The 20,791-nt window shown below is 59.6% G+C and overlaps 1 protein-coding gene across 1 annotated transcript; it reads left to right on the top strand.

Annotated features, from left to right (window-relative positions):
* The first annotated feature begins 1,582 nt into the window (after positions 1 to 1,582).
* MYBPC3 (myosin binding protein C, cardiac) lies at positions 1,583 to 19,969 on the top strand. The gene is made up of 35 exons (XM_012645120.1): positions 1,583 to 1,656; positions 2,739 to 3,005; positions 3,681 to 3,794; positions 3,877 to 3,984; positions 4,079 to 4,227; positions 5,066 to 5,183; positions 5,726 to 5,774; positions 5,938 to 5,967; positions 6,140 to 6,193; positions 6,603 to 6,605; positions 6,995 to 7,012; positions 7,293 to 7,456; positions 9,008 to 9,140; positions 9,403 to 9,405; positions 9,496 to 9,620; positions 9,702 to 9,807; positions 9,895 to 10,061; positions 10,770 to 10,935; positions 11,622 to 11,728; positions 11,833 to 11,862; positions 12,790 to 12,929; positions 13,163 to 13,243; positions 13,964 to 14,123; positions 14,724 to 14,828; positions 14,916 to 15,104; positions 16,294 to 16,428; positions 16,582 to 16,749; positions 17,408 to 17,496; positions 17,666 to 17,861; positions 18,071 to 18,210; positions 18,424 to 18,583; positions 18,703 to 18,839; positions 19,137 to 19,323; positions 19,498 to 19,535; positions 19,672 to 19,969. The coding sequence occupies exons 1-34, from the start codon at positions 1,632 to 1,634 to the stop codon at positions 19,506 to 19,508; spliced, it is 3,834 nt and encodes a 1,277-aa protein (XP_012500574.1). The 5' UTR covers positions 1,583 to 1,631; the 3' UTR covers positions 19,509 to 19,535; positions 19,672 to 19,969.
* The last annotated feature ends 822 nt before the right edge of the window (positions 19,970 to 20,791 follow it).

The following is a 20,791-nucleotide window of genomic DNA, read 5'->3' as shown; positions in this document are numbered from 1 at the left end:
GACACTTCCCTGAGCAGTCTGTGGGACCTCAGAGAACCCAGGTTCTGGGACCGTTGTCATAGGGATGAACACTCCTGGGGGCCGTTGTCATAGGGATGAACACCATAACGCTGCCCAGCCCTAAGCCTGCAGGAAGGCTAAATGGTGTTTAATGTCTTTTCTTAAAGAAGGCTAAGAAGCAGGTGATGTTGTTTAAAAGTAGCTAAAATGGAAGAAAATAATAAATTTCAGTGTTTAAATGGATGGAAAGTTTCGGCCACCTAGAAAGTGCTTGTGTGCAGAAATTCTCCCTTCTCACCGTGGGGGATAAATGACCTTTCTTAAGACTGGGTGTAGGCGGGGCGCGGTGGCTCACGCCTGTAATCCTAGCTGTCTGGGAGGCCGAGGCAGGCAGATTGTTCGAGCTCAGGAGTTCGAAACCAGCCTGAGCAAGAGCGAGACCCTGTCTCTACTAAAATTAGAAATAAATTAATTGGACAACTAAAAATATATAGAAAAAATTAGCCGGGCATGGTGGCGCATGCCTATAGTCCCAGCTACTCGGGAGGCTGAGGCGGGAGGATCGCTTGAGCCCAGGAGTTTGAGGTTGCTGTGAGCTAGGATGACGCCACGGCACTCTAGCCCGGGCAACACAGTGAGACTCTGTCTCAAAAAAAAAAAAAAAAAGACTGGGTGTAGCTTGGAGGGGGTCACATGTAATTTGTTTCTTTCTGTAGCAACTGATGTGACAAGGGCGGGGTTCAGTCACAGGGGGCCAGGCAAGAGGTCACAGAGGAACAGTGAGGAGGGGCATGAGAGGATTCAGAACATTCTGGCATTAATCTTTGTGTTGATCCTTGTGACTTTGGCAAGAGCCAGCTCTGCTTCTATATCCCACTTTGGGGTATATTTAGAGCTTTGCCCCCATGCCCTCACCTGCAGGCTCACCCAGCCCTTCCCTTTGGGTGACACCAGCCCCCAATATTGCCTCCTCTCCACCTGGCCCTGGACTAAGCCCACCCAGGACTCCACAGCATGAAGCCAGCCCCAGGCCCCTGAGCTGCAGTGACATGGGCCAAGTGATAAGAGCAAACACTGATTCAGCATTTACGTACAAACCCACTTCACGCGTGGAACAGTCCTATGCAGTGGGTGCTACTCTCACCAGCCCCACTTCACAGACGAGGAAACCAAGGTGCTGCCAGGTTAAGGGAATGGCAGTGCTAGGCACAGGGCCAGCCTGGCCCCAGGGTCTGTGGGCATGACCACTGCCCACACTGCCTGCAGGGGTGCTCTCGATCCGTTAGTCTAAGGGCTATGGGCCTAGCACACTCCCATCACACAATTTGCTATCAGACAGACATACAGGCAGGACTTGGGGTACCCCTGAGGCTCACCAAGGGTTGGGGAGGAAAGCTGGGGGCAGGGGGCAGGGACAGGAGCCAGCCAGGGACAATAAGTCCCTACCTTCTCCCTGGAGAGACCTCAGCTCTCTGGAATTTGTCTATATTTAGCAGGTGGCGGGCAGGAGGCAGATAAGCAGAGCCTGGGAAGGGGGGAGGTCCCCATATATAGTGGGATGGACAGGACCCCGCTCAGTCTCTCTTTGGGTGCCCTGTGCCTGCTTGATACTCGGTGTGACTTCTCTCAAGATGCCCGAGCCAGGAAAGAAGCCAGGTAGCTCCAGGCCCGTGTCTGGGTCTGAGTATGGGGTTGGGGGGTGTCTACAATTGGAGGGAGGGTTAGGAGGGAGTTCTTGAGGCGGCTGGTGAGGACAGGGCCTCTGAGCCCCAGGACAGGGGTGTGGTCCTACTGGGTCCTTTTTTGATTCTCAGTTTCTTTTTCCCATCGCTCTGATGAGAGTGAGGGTAACTCAGGGTCAGAGGGCACTCAGAGGGGACAGAGCCAAGGCAGGAAGTGCCCAGGGCCATCACCCCATTCTCAGAACACAGAGGAACCCCTTCCCCCCCCACACCCCCTCTCCTGCAGCAGGGTTCATGCAGACGGGAGCCTGGGTTTACTCCAGACTTGAGCCAAGCTCACTGAGTGCCCCGGGCGAGTTCTGTCGCTCTCTGGGCCTGCTCAGGGAGGGTTGGATGGGTTCCAGCTGTGGAATATCGTCTGTTTTGTGGGGCTGTAGTGGTGTGGCCCCCATGTTGAGGGTGACACAGCCCCTCTTCTCTGGGAGAGAACAGTCAAGAGGTCCCTGAGCCTCGGCCAAGGGCAGAGAGAATCACGGCCCGGGGGCGCCTGGTCCTGGGCTGTGCCCTTACCGAGGTTGTCCAGGGCAGGGATCCAGGCCCCATCCCCCAACCACCTCCCCGGCCAGCTTTATCTCAGTTGCTGATTCTCAGCCTGAGGCCCTTGGACAAATTTAGCCACATTCCAAGTTGGTAGAGTACCTGCGCCCTGCCAGGGGCCCCCATGGTGGGGGGCAGGGAGGCTGGGCTCATCACTGGTACCCCAGGAAGGGAGGGTGGACTAACCAGGGGACACGCCTAACAGAAGTCTTGTGTGGAGGTTAGGACCACAGCCCTGGCTCTCCTGCCTACTGGCTGTGTGACCTCAGACAAGACACTTAGCCTCAGTGTCCTCCTCTGAGAACTGGACGTAATAACCGCGCCCACCTCGCAGCGCTGCCGGAGTGTTTCCAGAGGTGGCGCGTGGAAAGTGCTTATCACAGGATTTAATAAGAGGGGCTGCCAGGGCGGGTGCGCGGTCCAGCTGGGGCCCGCTGCAGCCTCCACGTGGCCCTCCAGTCTCAGCTTTCAGCAAGAAGCCGCGGTCCATGGAGGTGGCCGCAGGCAGCCCCGCCGTGTTCGAGGCCCAGACAGAGCGGGCAGGAGTGAAGGTGCGCTGGCAGCGGGGGGGCAATGACATTGGAGCCAGCGACAAGTACAGCCTGGCAGCCGAGGGCACACGGCACACGCTGACAGTGAGGGACGTGGGCCCTGCCGACCAGGGCTCCTATGCAGTCATCGCAGGCTCCTCCAAGGTCAAGTTTGACCTCAAGGTCATAGAGGCAGGTAAGATCCTGGTCAGCCTTCCCTGAGGTCTGGGCTTCTGGGCGAAGGGGCAGCCCAGCCACCTCTCCATCCGCTCCGGGCACGGGAGGTGTTTTCACACTTTCTTGCCCTTGCTTTGGCCGTGCCCTCCGCCAGGAATGCCCTCCCCCTTTCTGTACACGACCTCTCTGAGTGTCCCCGTGTGCCTCCCTGGCTTGTTCGAGCCATTGTGGAGGTGGGAAAATTCAGAGATGAGCAAGGCACAACCCCACCCTCCCATTGGAGACCTCTCCGGGGAGACAACCCACACACAGATGGCAGCTTGGCGGGCTGTGTGTGCTGGCAGGGAAGCCCCAGGAGGTGTGGGCGACGGGGAGCCCAGCCCAGCCTGGGGGCTGGCCTGAAGCTGGAGCCTGGGGCAGCAGAGCAGAGGTGGACCCAGAGCTGTTTGGGGCACACGCACCAGGACGTTGGCACAGGTGGCCTGTGACGGTGAGGAGGTGAGATGCAGGCTGGTCTCCTGGCTCAGCATGGGCCACCCCTGAGAGTGGCCTGGCAGTAGGAGGACAGGCGTGGCAGCGAGAGTTTGCTTGCAGGCTGTGGGTTCACGGGGCTGACACTCAGGAGAGACGTGGTGAGTGCAGGCCAGGTCTCTGGTTAGAGGCTGTACCACGACCCCCACCTGATCCCCTCCAGAGAAGGCAGAGCCCATGCCAGCCCCAGCCCCTGCCCCTGCTGAGGCCACTGGAGCCCCTGGAGAAGCCCTGGCTCCAGCCACTGAACTGGAAGGAAGCTCCCCAAGTCCCGAAGGTGAGAGGGGCTGGGCAGGGAGGGACAGGGTCCATAGGTAGGGGATGTCCCAGGCGGGTCTCCAAGGCCTCTCTGCTCACAGGGTCAAGCTCGGCAGCCCCCAGCGGCCCTGTGCCTGGGTGCCCGGGAGCCCCTGAGGACCCCATCGGCCTCTTCGTGATGCGGCCGCAAGATGGCGAGGTGACCGTGGGTGAGTGTGGGCTGCCGTGCCCTGGGGTTGGGGTGGGAAGGAGGTCAGCAAGCAGGGCACCCCCCAAGCCCAGCCTGTCACCCCTCTCCTGCAGGCGGCAGCATCACCTTCTCAGCCCGCGTGGCTGGGGCCAGCCTCCTGAAACCTCCCGTGGTCAAGTGGTTCAAGGGCAAGTGGGTGGACCTGAGCAGCAAGGTGGGCCAGCACCTGCAGCTGCATGACAGCTATGACCGGGCCAGCAAGGTGGGTCCATCCGGGGCAGTGGGGACACATGGAGAGGGGACATGGACAGCATGGGGCACAGGGCGGCAAGGGGGCACCATGAGATCAGGGGCACGCAGGAGGTGCAAGGAAGGGGCACGGGGAGACGGGAAAGCAGGTAGGGGCCAGGGAGCACGGTGAGCCTCCAGGGAGGGCTCTGGGGGACTCTGGGAACTTGGAGGATGTGATAGTCTCAAGGGGGCCTTAATAAGGCTTGGGGGGCCCAGGAGCTCAGGAGGGCTGGGAGACACCATGAAGCATGAGGGCCTCGGCTAGCGAGATTGTAAAGCCCCTGGATGGGCAGGTGTCAGACCTCAAGGGACCCTCAGGGATCGACCAGAACCAAAAATTCCTCATTATACGGAGGAGGAAACCAAAGCTTGAGAGGTTAAGTGGCTGCTCCAAGGTCACTCAGGGCCAGGCCTAGAACCTTAAGCCTTAAGTCCCCTTGCGCTTCAACTTCCAGCCTCTGCTTTTCCCAACCTTCTACAGTCCTGGGCCAGACAAGGGACCTCTAGCAGGTCAGGGCCACTGTGTTCAGCTGTGCAGGCTGTGCACTGCACAAAAGCGCCTTATCTTGTGTAGATGCCATTTGCCTTGCAACCACCACAGATTTGTATTTTATCATGATCTTGTGCCAGCAGATGGCAGTCTTGGGTCTTGAGAAGGGGCTCCTTTCACTATACAAAATCTCTGTGGGTTAACTAAACCAGGAGGGTGAGGTTGATAGGTATTTGCCACTCCCAGTCTCCTTTATGCGTGAAGAGCCTTGCCTCTTGGCCCCTGGTCTCCCCTGACACCCCCCGCACCTCACACACAGGTCTACCTGTTTGAGCTGCACATCACCGATGCCCAGGCCACCTTCGCTGGCGGCTACCGCTGCGAGGTGTCTACCAAGGACAAATTTGACAGCTGTAATTTCAACCTCATCGTCCATGGTGAGGAGGGCCCTGGTGTTTGTCTTGGGCTCGGCCTCCCCGTGGGTCCTCATCCCCAACACCTGCCCCCATTTCCCGACACGAGAGAGCATGCCTAGTCTGGCCAGACATCAGTGCTGACCACGTGCCCAACACTGTGTGCACAAGGTGGGGACGGAAGTCAATGGAGGCTTCCAGGGTTGGGGGAGGCCTCATGAGGGAGTCCAGATCTCATCTGGGTGGGACCATGTCTCATCATCTTGGTGTCCCTGGCTCCTGGCACAGAGCCCGGCAGCATCTGAATGGCTGGGGGACAGGTGGAGGGTGAGTTGAGAGACGAGTGGGAGACCAACCGCCTGTAAGGGACTGGGGTCCATAAACTGCCCCACTTCCCCGGTGCCTGACCCCTGGAAAGGCAGAGAAGGTGGGATCCTGGGGCAGACGCCCACCCTCAAGGGCCATGGATGAGCAGTCTGCAGGTGCTGAGAGACCCCAGGGCAAGGCTTCTCCCATGGCCCGCTCTGAAGCCCCCTTCCCTGCCTCCTCCCCCTCTTTGAACCCAGAGGCCATTGGCCCCGGAGAGCTGGACCTCCGAGAAGCTTTCCGCCGCACGTGAGTGGCCGTCTCTCCTCGGGGCCTGGGGGAGGCCCGTGCTGGAGCCTGAGGCCCCTGGGGGTCAGGGCTGGGGGGGATGTGGGGTGGGGGCTGAAGTCAGTGGGGGATGGGGGCGAGCAAACTGCCCTGGGCAGGTGAGGAAACCGAGTCTACCCCACAGGAGCGTGGCCGGAGGCGGTCGGCGGATCAGGTACCCCTTCCGCAGCCCCCTCCTGCACCACACCCAGACCTCCAGGGCTCTGAGGGAGGCGGGAGCCCCGTCTGGCCGGTGTCTCTTCCTCCCGCTCCACCCCACACCCCGTCCTGCTCCCAGGCCTCTCTGGTGCCTCCACTGCAGCCTCACTGGGGGTCCCTCTCCACAGCGACAGCCACGAGGACACCGGGATTCTGGACTTTAGCTCACTGCTGAAGAAGAGGTGAGTGCCTGGGTGGCAGCTCCTGGGGTGGGTGGTGAGACACGGTTTCAATCCCAGCACTGCGATCTTCCAGCTGCGTGACCCTCGGCAAGTCACTGAGCGGGTCACCCTCTCTGAGCCGGTGTGTCTGTTAAGTGGTGATCTCAGTGCGGGGAGGAGCGAAAGGGCTCTGCAGACATTACGTCCTGTGAACTGTCATTCTCAGTGTCCCCCTAGGCCACCCCACACTTGAGTCTGCAATAGCTCACCTCAGTAGACTCCAGGGACCCAGAAGAGCTGAGAGAGGGTCCCCAGAGCCGCAGGAATTGTCCACCCAGTCTAGCCCAAGCAGAGGACGGAGAGGACTTGCGTTCTGTCCTCTCCCGCCCTCTCACCCCACCCCCATATGGCTCATGCTGCTGCGGCCCAGAGAGTGGGAAACGGGGTCTGAGTGCTGGGGGCCGCAGGGTGCTGGCGGGTGCAGAGCTCACCCTTTTGGGATCCTGTGCCCGTCCCTGCCAGGGTTTGGGGAGAGACTCGGACAGACCAGGGTGAGGCTCCCGCTGACCGGGGCGAGTCCCTGAGCCTGGGGATCTCCTGATACCCACCTGTCTGTCGGGGATCAGGAGGACGAAGAAGCGGCAGCGCACACAGGGGGCCTACGCAGTGCCTCTGGCGCATCGTGGGCGCCCTGTACATGCAGGGGGTGCCTGGGCGGGAGGAGGGAGGAGAGGAAGGCCCACAGGTGGGGTCCCAGGTCTTCAATGGGGGGGTGCCCAGACCACTAATGTGTCGCTGCCCTTTCTGCCCCACCTGGAGCAGCAGTTTCCGGACCCCGCGGTGAGTACCCAATATCGTCCAACATCCCGGTCACCCCCTACTTAGCCAGGAACCCCTCCCTAGCCCCAGCGCCCCTTAAGCTGCCTTGGCCTCTACACCTGGCCCGGGGGTCATGCCAGCTAAAGCCGCCCCACCAGAAAGGCAGGAGAAGAGGGGCAGGGCGGCCACAGCTCCTCAGTCCGGGGCCCAGGAAGCCCCATCCCAGGGAAGGGGGTGCTGCAGTCCTGCCCCTGGCCACAGGGTATCCCCTGAGGCCTCTCCACCGGACTGCGGGACACAGGGACTCGAAGCTGGAGGCACCGGCCGAGGAGGACGTGTGGGAGATCCTGCGGCAGGCGCCGCCGTCGGAGTACGAGCGCATCGCCTTCCAGCACGGCGTCACCGACCTGCGCGGCATGCTCAAGAGGCTGAAGGGCATGAAGCGCGACGAGAAGAAGAGCACAGGTGGGCCCTGCCCCCGCGTGGGCCAGGAGAGGGCACGGGTTAGCCCGCTGTGTCCGCATACGTGGACAAAGAGGAGTCCCGTTTAGCCCAGAGACACACAGGAAAGAAGAGCCATGTTAATCACCCCTCGCATAGGAATCAAAAGGAGTGCCCACGTTAGCCCCGTCCCACACAGACGGGAGAGGAGAAGAGCAAGGTTAGCCCAGAGACAACCTCAGGGAAAAGGACAGAGCACAGGTTAGCCCTCCTTACCAAGCAAAGATCAGGCTACGCCTTCTTTCCCTCCGTCCTCTGAAACGAAGCCCAGTTAACCTTCCCACGCCCAAAGGACGAGGGAAGAGGCCAGCTTAAGCCCAGAGAGCCACACGTGGGGAAAAGAGAAGAGCCTAGTCAGTCTTCCTCACAGGAAAACAAAAAAAGAGGGCCCAGGCTAGCCCTTCCCCATCGAGGTGTCGACAAGGGCGGCTGTGAGCCAGGGAGAGCAGCGGCCTTACTGCTTGCTCACCGCCGTATCCTCAGAGTCCAGCACGGTGCCCGGCACACAGCGAGCGCCCCCTAAATGTGGATGGGTCAGCTTCCGTGCAGAGGCAGGGAAGACGAGCCCCTCCCAAAACATACACAGGGAACACACGCACTCACATGGAAGGGGAAAAGAGTTAGTCCCTCCCTGCCGACCTCCCTCAGGCTCCCTGGCCCTCTACCCCACCCCCAGCAGACCCACCCTCACCAGGCCCCCATTGCCCCATGGCTGACCTGCCCGGGGCCCCCATTTAAGTCAGGAATTCCCTTGATGCTGCAAGTGTTCCACTGCATTAACCCTCGAACTTTTGGGCCCAGAGGACATCAAGCAAAGGCCTGCAGGTGACTGAGGAGGAGCCGATGGAGGCTGGGTGAGGCAGACGGAGCCACTGGGGGGGGGAACATCTCACAGTAGGAGTGAGAGTAATAATAGTAAAAAGAGGCTGGGTGCAGTGGCTTCTGCCTGTAATCCTAGCACTTTGGGAGGCTGAGGCAGGAGGATCGCATAAGGCCAGGAGTTTCAGACCAGCCTGGGCAACACAGCGAGACCCCATCTCTACAAAAAATATAAAAATTAGTCAGGTGTAGTGGCAGGTGCCAGTAGTTCCAGCTCCTTGGGAGGCTGAGGCAGGAGGATCACTTGAGCCCAGGAGTTTGAGGTTGCAGCAAGCTATTGTGAGGCCACTGCACTCCACCCTGTCTCAAACAAAGAAACAAACAAAAACAGAGGAAGAGAAGGTACATTTTTCCCATCCCTGGTTCTCCTACAGCTTCCATCTTTCTGGAAGCCCCTAACCCTACCCCTGACTTAAGTGCATAGAGAGTACCCCAAGGAAGACAGAAGGACAAAGGCAGAGAGACAGACAAGGACAGATATTTAGATAGAGATAAGGAAACAGAGACACAAGGGAGACATAGAGAGAGGCGGAGGCAGAAGGCTCGGAGGGGCGGGGAGAACGGGCCCTGCCACAGCCCTGGGGATAAGGTCGCGGGCTGGGCAGTGGTGGCCGGGGGCTGAGGGCTGGTGCTCAGTCTTTCAGAAGAAGCTGGAGCCGGCCTACCAGGTGAGCAAAGGCCACAAGATCCGGCTGACTGTGGAGCTGGCTGACCCTGACGCCGAGGTCAAGTGGCTTAAGAATGGACAGGAGATCCAGATGAGCGGCAGGTGCGCCAAGGCGGGGAAGGGCCCCGGGACCCTGAGGGGGTGGGAGACCCCTCTGGAGAGGGCTGCTCCTGCCATCTCACCTCCCCGCCTCTCTCTCCCCACACGTGGCTCTGGCTCTGGGTCCCCGTCTCTCTGTGTCTCCCCACTCCTCTCTCCGGGTCGCATTTCCCATCTTCCTGCTTCTGCCTGTCTCCCTCTCTCCTGTCCTCTCGGCCTCGCTGCCTCCGTCGGGAACGCCCCAATGGCCCCGTCTGCTCCACAGCAAGTAAGTGCCCCTGGACGGCTCGGGGTGGGGGGCACGGGGGCTGCACTGGGGCAGGTCTGTCCACGGCTCTCCTGCCACCTCCCCGCCCAGGTACATCTTCGAGTCCGTGGGCGCCAAGCGCACCCTGACCATCAGCCAGTGCTCGCTGGCGGACGACGCGGCCTACCAGTGCGTGGTAGGCGGCGAGAAGTGCAGCACGGAGCTCTTCGTCAAAGGTGGGCCCAGGCCCGGAACCCCGGGGCCCGGGGAGGGGAGGGGCTAGGCGCGGGGGGCTCACGCTCTCCCTGCCTGAACAGAGCCCCCCGTGCTGATCACGCGCCCCTTGGAGGACCAGCTGGTGATGGTGGGACAGCGGGTGGAGTTTGACTGCGAAGTGTCTGAGGAGGGGGCCCAGGTCAAATGGTGAGTGCCACAGGCACGGGGGTGGGCAGGGCTGGGGGCATCTGCCCAGAGGAGGCCTCAGCGCTTGCTGCCCACCCACCCCGCCAGGCTGAAGGATGGGGTGGAGCTGACCCGGGAGGAGACCTTCAAATACCGGTTCAAGAAGGATGGGCGGAGACACCACCTGATCATCAACGAGGCGACGCTGGAGGACGCGGGGCACTACGCCCTGCACACCAGCGGGGGCCAGGCACTGGCCGAGCTCATCGTGCAGGGTGAGGCCCAGGGGCGGGGGTGGGGGCTCGACCCCAGCCCTGCGCAGCCACGTCGAGGGGTCAGGCCTGTGTGACCTTGGGCAAGTGACCTTGGGCAAGTCACTTTGACACCCAGAGCCTTCCCTTTCTCATCTCCAAAATGAGGGTGCTAGGCCGGGCACAGGGTGGCTCACGCCTGTAATCCTAGCACTCTGGGAGGCTGAGGTGGGAGGATTGCTTGAGGTCAGGAGTTGGAGATCAGCATGAGCAGGAGTGAGACCCTGTCTCTGAAAAAAAAAAAAAGAGAAAAATTAGCCAGGCGTTGTGGCGTGTGCCGGTAGTCCCAGCTACTCGGGAGGCTGAGGCAGGAGAATCGCTTGAGCCCAGGAGTTTGAGGTTGCTGGGAGCTATGTTGACGCCACGGCACTCCAGCCCGGGCAACAGAAAGACACTGTCTCAAAAAAAAAAAAAAACAATGAGGGTGCTGAGGTGACCACTCCAGAGGGTGTGGAGGGTCAGATGGGCCTGGTAAGTGTTCCCTGTTCTCTCGACCTTTGGGGTTCCCTGTGTACGCTGCACACACACATCACACACAGGCACACGTGTTTTCACGTGCCCACACGTGCCCAGATGAGCCCGCTGCCGCCCACGAGCCCACGTGCTCTCCACAGGGACTCACGCCCACACCCACACACCCTCCCGGGCTCACTGGCTCTGCCCTGCCCCCAGAGAAAAAGCTGGAGGTGTACCAGAGCATCGCCGACTTGACGGTGGGCGCCAAGGACCAGGCCGTGTTCAAGTGCGAGGTGTCGGATGAGAACGTGCGGGGCGTGTGGCTGAAGAACGGGAAGGAGCTGGTGCCCGACAGCCGCATAAAGGTGTCCCACATCGGGCGGTGAGTGTGCGGGGCAGGCAGAGACTGAGACGGAGACACACGGAGAGACAGAGGCAGAAACACACAGAGAGAGAAAGAGACAGAGAGAGACAAATAGACAGAGACAGGCAGACAGAAAGACAGACACAGAGACAGGACAGAGACTTAGATAGTCACGAACAGAGGGAGAAAGAGAGAGAAAGAGAAAGACAAAGGGAAAGAGAAAAATAGTTGTAAAGAGACAGAGATACATCGCGAGAGAGAAACCTGCAGAGAAGGGGAGTCCATCGGGGACAGAGAAGGACGACGCTACAGAGACAGAGAGGAGCAGGGAGACAGACAGACAGGGCAGGATCCCCCCGCCCCCACCCAGCCCGTGACCAGGGCAGGGCAGGCGGACCCAGGAGGCCCTTGTGCTCTCTCTCCCACCCTCTTGCTCACCCCGAGCATCTGGGCCGGCCGTGCCGGGCCCGAGTTCACAGAGATTAGTGAGCCCCGGCCCCCGTCCAGCCTCCGAGAGCCCAGCCAGGGGGACGCTTTGGGCTAGAAATCGCTTCTATACTGCCTACTTCTGAAAACATGCAAGGGAGCTGGAAAATTGGAAAACAAAACATTTTTAAAAACTGGAACACCACCGAGCCGGGACAAGGTGAGGGCCCCTTGGTTGTGGGGCCATTGGGGTCGCCTGAGCCACGGTTGCCCTGCAGGGTCCACAAACTGACCATTGACGACGTCACGCCTGCCGACGAGGCTGACTACAGCTTTGTGCCCGAGGGCTTTGCCTGCAACCTGTCCGCCAAGCTCCGCTTCATGGGTGAGCCTGCGCCGGGCGGGGTGGGTAGGGATGGCAGGGCCAGGAGTCCCTGTCACTGGGCCCTGCCTTGGCCCCGGTGTCACTTGCTCTTCCTTCTCTTGCAGAGGTCAAGATTGACTTCGTCCCCAGGCAGGGTGAGTCTCTGGCCCTACGTGCCGCCTAGGCTCTGCCCACCTCCCCGCACCCCACCACAGCCGTGTGTCCCCTCACTCACAGACAGGGAGGAGCAGGGTCACGGAGGGGGCCCTGAGGCCCAGCTCCGGCTGTGCCACTCACGACCGTGGGCCAGTTATAATCGCTCTGAGCCTCAGTTTCCTCATCTCTAAAATGAGGGTCCTGACAGTGCCTCCTCCCCAGCATGGTTACAAAGATGAGGTGACGTGTCAGAGCTGTCAAATGGTGTCACAGATGGGAAGTTTTATTATTACGTCTTTTCTTGTGGAAGTATCACTCCTGCTTTTAGATTAAATTTTAGTCAAACATTTTAGGACTCTAACTTCAGGAGAACAGTCCAGGCTGAGGCATGCTCTGGGCTCAGTGCTTCCCGAACTGGGTTCGCTTAGCGTCATTAACCCATTTTTAAAGGGCTCTATGGTGAAATCAGTTTGGGAGACACTTGAACACTGGATCCACCTCTTGTTGACTCAGAAGGTGCATTAACATGTGAAAGCTCTGAAAAACCCCACAGTAAAGAAATGCTTCACTGTGTTTAACCCAGGGTGGGTCCCTGATATATTTGTTTCTGGAAGGACATTGGTGTGCCCCCAAGCACAGTTTGCAAGGTGCTATGCTAGGTGACCTGAATATCAAAAACCTCCCAGAGAACTTCTTGGGGTGATGGAAATGTTCTCACTCTTGACTGGCTCAGTGGTTACACAGCTGTATGCATTTGTCAAAATTCATCAGACTATGCTCACATCTGTGCGTTTTACCATGTGTAAACTATACGTCGATAAAATTTTACAAATAAAAACCAACAACCGGGGGCATGGGTCCCCTAGTGGCCCCCTCCCCAGTGACCTGTGCTCTTCCCAGCTTCCCCCTCCTTCATCTCCCCCCAGAACCTCCCAAGATCCACCTGGACTGCCCCGGCCGCAAGCCAGATACCATCGTGGTTGTGGCTGGGAATAAGCTGCGCCTGGACGTCCCTATCTCTGGGGACCCTGCTCCCACTGTGATCTGGCAGAAGGCCATCACACAGGTACTGCGGGTCCCTCCTCAGTTTCTCCACCTGTAAAATGCGTGTGCGGGACCAGCTGAAAAGTGCTGGGACCTGCTCCACACCCCCCCCAACGTGCACACCCGCAGCTGGCTGCGGCCGGGACACCAGGGCAAGGTGGGCAGTGGGGGAGGGGGCGTGGAAGGAGAGACAGAGGGGCCCTTCGGGCTGAGTCAGCCCCTCTCCCCGCTACTTCCCTTCTGTTCTGTTCCCAGGGGAATAAGGCCCCCGCCAGGCCAGCCCCCGATGCCCCAGAGGATGCAGGTGCCAGCGACGAGTGGGTGTTTGACAAGAAGGTGAGTGAGGCTGAAGTCAGGACATGGCTTCTTTGTCTTTTGTCTTTTTCTACCCACCTGGTGTCCACTCCTGGGCGAGGTCTCCATGGAGGTACCACACCTGTCCAGGTGTGTTCCTGCCCCAGGCAGGGTCCCCATGGGGCCCTCACATCTCAGGCAGGTGCGCTGCAGAACAGGTAACTGACAGGCCCCCCACGAGGGTGTTGACCCCCTCGACATTGCCAGGAAGCTCTCATGACTGGGCTGCTCCCTGGCTCCCTTCATCCTGAGCTGACCTTGACTTTGCGTTTCCTCCCGACTAGGGAGTGGGTTTCCCCGGCACTTTTTGGTAAGTGTGGCTGCCCGGGATGTTGGTTCTCCTGAAGGCCTGCCCACCTGGGGTCTTGCTGGATCCTTACAACAGCTCTCTGTGGTCGTGCTATTCTCATTCAGCAGACGGGGAAACTGAGGCACAGAAAGGACAGGCGATTGCCCGAGGTTCCATGACAAAGCTAGAGGCAGAGTCTAAGTCCCTTGCCCTGGTGCCCTGCCCATGGCGGGTGCTACATAAAGGGTTTTGAATAAGATGCTTACATGGGCGCGGTTTTCCCTCAGGCTGTGTGCCCCCCATGGACCCTGTACTGAGCTCCATTCCCATCTCAGGCCATTTGGCTGTTGCAGAGGCTGTGGGGGCCTCTGGGGTCTGACTTGAGTCCCGCCCCAACTCCCCCTCCCTCCCAGCTGCTGTGTGAGACCGAGGGCCGGGTCCGTGTGGAGACCACCAAGGACCGAAGCATCTTCACGGTTGAGGGGGCAGAGAAGGAAGACGAGGGCGTCTACACCGTCACGGTGAAGAACCCTGTAGGCGAGGACCAGGTCAACCTCACAGTCAAGGTCATCGGTGAGGCTGGCCAGGTCCAAGACAAAGAACACAGAGGGGCAACTCCAGGGAGGGCCCATCCATTCACTCATTCAGTCACTCAACAAACATCACAGGGCACGCTGTCTGAGCTGGACAATAGGATGGGTTTTTCTGCCTGCAAGGAGCCCTGCTTTAGGGGGCGATGGAAGCAGACACATCTAGCAGATTTCTGTGACCCCGCTGTGCATGAGCTAGTGCCGTGGGAGCACTGAGCATGGAGCCATCCCTTGTGCCTAGGGGTGAAGCCTTTAGGAGGCTGAGAAGACGGTGGGGAAGGCATCCCAGGCAGAGGAAACAGTGTGTGCAAAGGCATGGAGGGGTGAGGGCCTTTGGGATATGGAGAATGAATAAAACAACTCTGTGTAAGCGGAGGACCGTGTGAGGTTGGGAGGACGGAGAGGACTGGACCTAGGACATGGTGAATGTGGGGAGCCGTAAACAGCTGCTTGCAGGCTGGTGACGTGATCAGAAATGCATTCTAGAAGATTGCTTTGGCTGTGGGGGTGGCGAGGAGACGAGCAACGTTGTCCAGGGCCTGAGCCGGGCAGGGCTGATGCGGGCCCACCCCATCCCCTCCAGACGTACCAGATGCCCCTGCGGCCCCCAAGATCAGCAACGTGGGCGAGGACTCCTGCACAGTGCAGTGGGAGCCACCTGCCTATGATGGCGGGCAGCCAGTCCTGGGTGAGCCCAGGGCACAGGGGACAGAGCGAGGGCAGGGGGCGGGGGTGTCTGGGCCGCAGACCGGAGCTCCCACCTCCCGCGTGCCAGGCTACATCCTGGAGCGCAAGAAGAAGAAGAGCTACCGGTGGATGCGGCTGAACTTCGATCTGCTGCGGGAACTGAGCCACGAGGCGCGGCGCATGATCGAGGGCGTGGTGTACGAGATGCGCGTCTACGCAGTCAATGCCATTGGCATGTCCAGGCCCAGCCCTGCCTCCCAGCCCTTCATGCCTATCGGTGAGCCTGTCTGGCCTGGCACTGCCACCCGCGCCGTCCCTGGCCAAGGGGCCCCAGTAACAGCAGCTGCTCTGAGGGCGGCTGGCACACTAGACATTTACGTCCACAGACTCCGTTGATCCTCAACTGGGGATAATCTGCCTCATTTCACAGATGAGGAAACAGGCTCGAAGAAGTTAAATGACCTGGTTGAGATGACCCAGATGGTAGGGGGTGGAGCTGAGATTCGCACCACCCTGACCCCTGGTTTACTTGTTGAGCCTCACTTTCCAAGTCTGCAAAGTGGGGATAACAACACTACCTACTTTATAGAGCTGTTAGGATGAAATGAGATAACGCAGGCAGGGCATCTGGCATACAGCAGGTGCTCAATAAGTGATAATTGTCCCCTGTTCCCCACTCCCTTCAACCCAGGGTTTTTCATAGGTGGGATGGGGCAAGGGTAGTGGGTACCAGAGATTCGGGGGCATCTGTCTGTGTGGCGTCCTGGACCAAGAATCAGAGACGTGGTTTGCAGAGCCAGCTCCATCGTCCCCAAGAGGCCGTCTGGAGTCATCTCTCCTGGAAGCCTCGGTCTCTTCATCTGTACAATGGGGCCTGAGAGGGAAGAACAGATGCTGAGGGTGTGGCAGGGCTCTCGAGGGACACCTGCCCCCATCGGGCTGTGTGAGTCTGGGGGGGCAGTTGTCTGTGGAAGCAGCAGGCACGGGAACCCCTGAGCCCAGGGAGAGGGGCACAGCCTGGGGAGACGGCAGGCAGCAGGGGGTGCCTGTGGGGAGAAGGGGCCAGGCCTCTCTTTTTAAGGACTGACTTTTGGTTTGCTCATCTTAGTCAACTCGCCTAATCATACAGCGCCAGGAAATTCTCATGTTGTAGAATAATTTTTTTATTAAAATTACCATTATAGCATTTCCTACACCACTGACAGGGCTCCCTGTAAGCGTCTCTGTGCTGTCTGGGACATCTTTTCCTATTCGAGCCCCTCTTTTGTCTTTGCTGTTGCTGTTTGTTTTTAACCCCGTCTGGAGACGTGTCTTTTAATGGAACCGAAACATTCCTTCCAGTGCTTCAGAGCCAGCGGAAGGGGAAGTCCTCCCCATGTGACCAGCGGGCAGCCGAGGGTCTGGGTCGTGGACCTCCAGCTTGCCCAGGCTCGCTCAGACGCCTCTCTGACCTCTCCTTTGCCCAGGTCCCCCCAGCGAACCCACCCACCTGGCAGTGGAGGACGTCTCTGACACCACGGTCTCCCTCAAGTGGCGGCCCCCAGAGCGCGTGGGAGCAGGAGGCCTGGACGGCTACAGTGTGGAGTACTGCCAGGAGGGCTGTGAGTGCCCTGGGCCCGGAGCACCGCCCTTCCGCCCCCAGGCTAGCACCTGTCACCTGCTGGGCCCAACAGCCATCAGAGGGGTGGGCAGAGCGGATGGGGCGTTGATGCCTACGCGGCCTGTGGCCTTGCCTCCCCCGTCCCCACCCCTAGGCTCGGAGTGGGTGGCCGCCCTGCAGGGGCTGATGGAGCGCACGTCGATGGTGGTGAAGGACCTGCCCACGGGGGCCCGGCTGCTCTTCCGAGTGCGGGCACACAACGTGGCAGGGCCTGGAGGCCCGGTCACCACCCAGGAGCCTGTGACGGTGCAGGAGATACTGCGTGAGTGCCCCTCACACACAGTCCCAAAACCCGCCACTCACTCCCAAGGTGGTGTCCAGTGCAGGTGGGGACAGTCTGGTAGACCCTTCACCCACACCCTAGGCTCAGGGCACAAGTTTTTCTACGTCAGCCCCCCCAGTTCTGGAACAGGGAAAATACAGGCCATAGTCTCCAAGCTCTGTTCTGCGAGTCTCTCAGCTCCAACAGGTAGGTTATCGTCTTTGTCATCAGGTCCGAGCAGTGACGCCACTCAAGGTCATGTTGGTCCATCTGGGATCCACTTTCCCTTCCTTGGTTCCTTGTCCCAACAAAGGGACAGTCGTTGGTTCTCTAAGCTGGAAAGAGGCAGCAAACTGGGGTGGGAACAGTGCAGGACGTCTATTATGTAGGTGTACATCCTGGCCATGGCTTCCTAGCTGTGTGACCTCAAACAAGTTGCTTCTCCTCTCTGATTCCTGCCTCTTGCAGCAGTGTGGAGAGGCTCCAGTGGAAGCAGGAGCTCTGTAAACCATTTGGTGCCGGGCGGGCTAGAGGCGTGTGGGTTAGGGGGAGCTGAAGGAAGGGCAGGGCGCTGCCTAAAGACACGATGGCGCTGTGGAGCTCCTCAGGGCTGGGGCTGTGGTGGCCCCTCGCTTGGCCACCCACTCTGTGCCCACAGAACGGCCACGGCTCCAGCTGCCTAGACACCTGCGCCAGACCATCCAGAGGAAGGCTGGAGAGCCTGTGAACCTCCTCATTCCTTTCCAGGTGGGGCTGGCCCCTTCCCCGTCCCCAAGGGGAGAGGCTCCGGTGTGTTGTTGACACCCCGCGGATGGGAATGTCTCGGGGCTGACCAGACCCTGAGGCCTCAGAGGCCAGGATGCTGGCTGGCTCCTGGGGAGAGCCAGGCCCAGGGTTGAGCTGTCCCTCCCCTCAGGGCAAGCCCCGGCCTCAGGTGACCTGGACCAAAGAGGGGCAACCACTGGCAGGTGAGGAGGTGACCATCCGCAACAGCCCCACGGACACCATTCTGTTCATCCGTGCTGCTCGCCGGGCCCACTCAGGCACTTACCAGGTGACGGTGCGCATTGAGAACATGGAGGACAAGGCCACGCTGGTCCTGCAGATTGTTGGTGCGTGGCCCTGGGGCCTCCCTCTGTGTCCACTACTTTCCTATCCCTTAGCTGGGTTGCCAGGGCCCAGGGCCAAGACCAGAGCCCTTGCAGAAGGTGGCAGGCCAGGTCCTGGCTGGCAGGGCTGAGGGGCCCCTGGAGCCTGGTGTCCCTCTGCTCTGACTCAGGCAGTATCAGGAGGCTGATCTGGGTGGGTCTGTCTCCTGCAGACAAGCCAAGTTCTCCCCAGGATATCCGGGTCACCGAGGCTTGGGGTTTTAATGTGGCTCTGGAGTGGAAGCCACCCCAAGATGATGGCAACACAGAGATCTGGGGTTACACAGTGCAGAAAGCTGACAAGAAGACCATGGTGAGCCTGAGGTCCCGGGCCCCCCACATAACCTTCCCAAGGCCCGGCATACCTGGGTCCAGCGGCCCTCTCCATGGGCTCACCTCACCCCTCCTCTGCCGATCCCATTCCCTCCACAAGAGGAGTGGAGATGCCAAGGGTGTTGAAGAGAGGCCCCTGGCGGCGGGGAGGGCTTGGCCCCCGTGGATCCCTCATGGCCCTCACACCCCCCAGGAGTGGTTCACCGTCCTGGAGCACTACCGTCGCACCCACTGTGTTGTGTCGGAGCTCATTATTGGCAATGGCTACTACTTCCGGGTCTTCAGCCATAACATGGTTGGTCCTAGTGACAGAGCTGCCACCACCAAGGAGCCTGTCTTTATCCCCAGACCAGGTGCTGTACCCTTACTCTCACGCTGGGGTGGGGGGTTGCTAGGGCAGGGAAGCAGTGGGAACAGGGAGGGGAACCTGGCTTGGTGTGGCCCTCTTGGTTCCAAGTCCTATCACCAACAGGCGTCACATATGAGCCACCCAACTACAAAGCCCTGGATTTCTCCGAGGCCCCACGCTTCACCCGCCCCCTGGTGAACCGCTCAGTCATCGCAGGTTACACCACTATCCTCTGCTGTGCCGTCCGGGGTAGCCCCAAGGTAGGGAACCTCAGGCCCTGGTACAGGCTGACCCGGGGGCAGGGCTTTAGGCCGTAACCGCCAGCAGTCCTCTCCGCAGCCTATGTCCCCTGCCTTCTTTCCACCCTGGGGTATCTGGACCAGGTTCCTCTCTCTAAACAGGGCCTCAGTACTCACTGTTGGCTCCACCTCCACGCACACCTTGGGCATAGTTTGGGATTCCAGTGGGAGACCCCGGAGGAGAAACACAAATGCCAGTTTCCCTGGGTTCCTGCCAGGCCCCTCTCAACCTGGATGGTTTCCCTCCCTCATTTATAGCCCAAGATTTCCTGGTTCAAGAATGGCCTGGACCTGGGACAAGATGCCCGCTTCCGCATGTTCAGCAAGCAGGGAGTGTTGACCTTGGAGATTAGAAAGCCCTGCCCCTTTGATGGGGGTGTCTATGTCTGCAGGGCCACCAACTTACAGGGCGAGGCGCAGTGTGAGTGCCGCCTGGAGGTGCGAGGTGAGGAACTCGCTGGCCCAGGGTCTGGGAGGTGGAGAGAGAAGGGCAGCAATGGGGACCCTGGGCTTTGCTCTGCCGTCCTGGTCCGAGCAGCTGCTCTGGCTGCAAGGGCACTGACCCCGTTGTGTCCAGCTGGGTACTGGCTTTCTGGCATAGCCTCCTTCTCTCCTGCAGTGCCTCAGTGACCAGGCTGGCTCCCTGGGGACGGCCAGGTATGTACTCCAGACCACTGTGACACTGAGGACCCCAGTCAGAGGCTAAGCCCTGGCCCTTGGTCCAGGGGCAGCCATCAGGACATGGGAGGGTACAGGTGGACTCAGTTCACTTACAAGGGAACCTGTGTCTCAGGTACAACCAGATGTCAGCCCTATGTGCCAGGAGCCTGGAGGGAAGATGGAGAAGCCCCCTTCCTGCTGTCGGATGTGTGTGTACCAGTGTGTATCCTGGGCTGGGTGGGGAGGGACCAGCAGGCAGCAGTTATGACAAGAGGCCTGGGTGGGGGCTGCACTGGCCCTCACGGCTCCTGTGGAAACTCCTGGATCTCTGGCGAAAATGGGGGTGGGCTCAGGAAATGGTGGTTGGGGACAGGCCTGCCATGTCTTCCCGATGTGTAAGGGCAATAAAAGATCAGTGCACTGACAGAGAACTCACTCTTCTTACCCAATTCCAATGTGCTTATTTCCGCAAAAAAGCACCGGGACATTTACTTATCTTCACCGCAAACTGAGGGCAGGTCTTCTGTTTCCTGATGGTTAAATGAGGCTCAGCGTGGACCCCTAAGCTCATAAAGCATTAGTCCTAGAAGGAACCTGTCTTCCCCCACTGCACTCACTCCTCAGATGAGGAAACTGAGGGGCTGCGACGGAGGAAAGTATATTAGCAACAGAGCCAGAAACCCGGGGTGCTCAGACCATCTCTGCGACCTATGGTCACAGCAGCCTGGGGCTGAGGCGGTGCCGAATCTCAATATTGTGACTGTGTGCCCACGAGGCCTGGAGTGGAGCTGTGTCGTCTGCTTTGGGGTCCCAGTGAGCCACAAGCCCACAGCCCATCCATACCCGTGTCTTCCATGGGAGAAAGCAATCCAGTCCCACCCAGGACACTACGACCAGAAAGGTGGAAGGGCCAGCGCCCTACTCTGCTCTTACTTTTCCTACAGGGTGCCTAAATCTGATCATCAATTTCCTTTTGGGAAGAGGAAGCCAGCAGGTCTCAGAGGTTCCTTGACTGTAGAGGGTGGAGCACCAGGTTTTTCCGTGGCATAGAAATTCCACGAAGGCTGGTCCTAGGGTTGCTTCGTAAGAGTTCTCCCCAGTCAATGGAAGACACTTCTGCCCAGAGTCCAGAGCCCTGGGCCTCAGACCCTGCGGGAGCCCCCGGCTGACTCACAGGACCTCTGTGGACCACACATAACCTGTACAAGGAATGGAGAGGGCCAGGGACTCAGATTTTTTTCACTGCTAAATTA

The sequence above is a fragment of the Propithecus coquereli genome, unplaced genomic scaffold, assembly GCF_000956105.1.
Source record: "Propithecus coquereli isolate 6110/MARCELLA unplaced genomic scaffold, Pcoq_1.0 Scaffold227, whole genome shotgun sequence".
Lineage (NCBI taxonomy): Eukaryota > Metazoa > Chordata > Mammalia > Primates > Indriidae > Propithecus > Propithecus coquereli.
Note: the sequence above shows the minus strand (reverse complement) of the source record. Positions and strands in the feature narration are given on the sequence as shown.

What these genes read in the sequence shown, in the direction of transcription:
- MYBPC3 (XM_012645120.1), top strand. Translation starts at nt 1,632, where the DNA reads ATGCCCGAGCCAGGAAAGAAGCCAG. An exon ending in TTTCAACCTCATCGTCCATG is followed by an intron (nt 5,184 to 5,725) that starts GTGAGGAGGGCC and finishes CTTTGAACCCAG; the next exon opens with AGGCCATTGGCCCCGGAGAG. An exon ending in CCAGCCCTTCATGCCTATCG is followed by an intron (nt 15,105 to 16,293) that starts GTGAGCCTGTCT and finishes TCCTTTGCCCAG; the next exon opens with GTCCCCCCAGCGAACCCACC.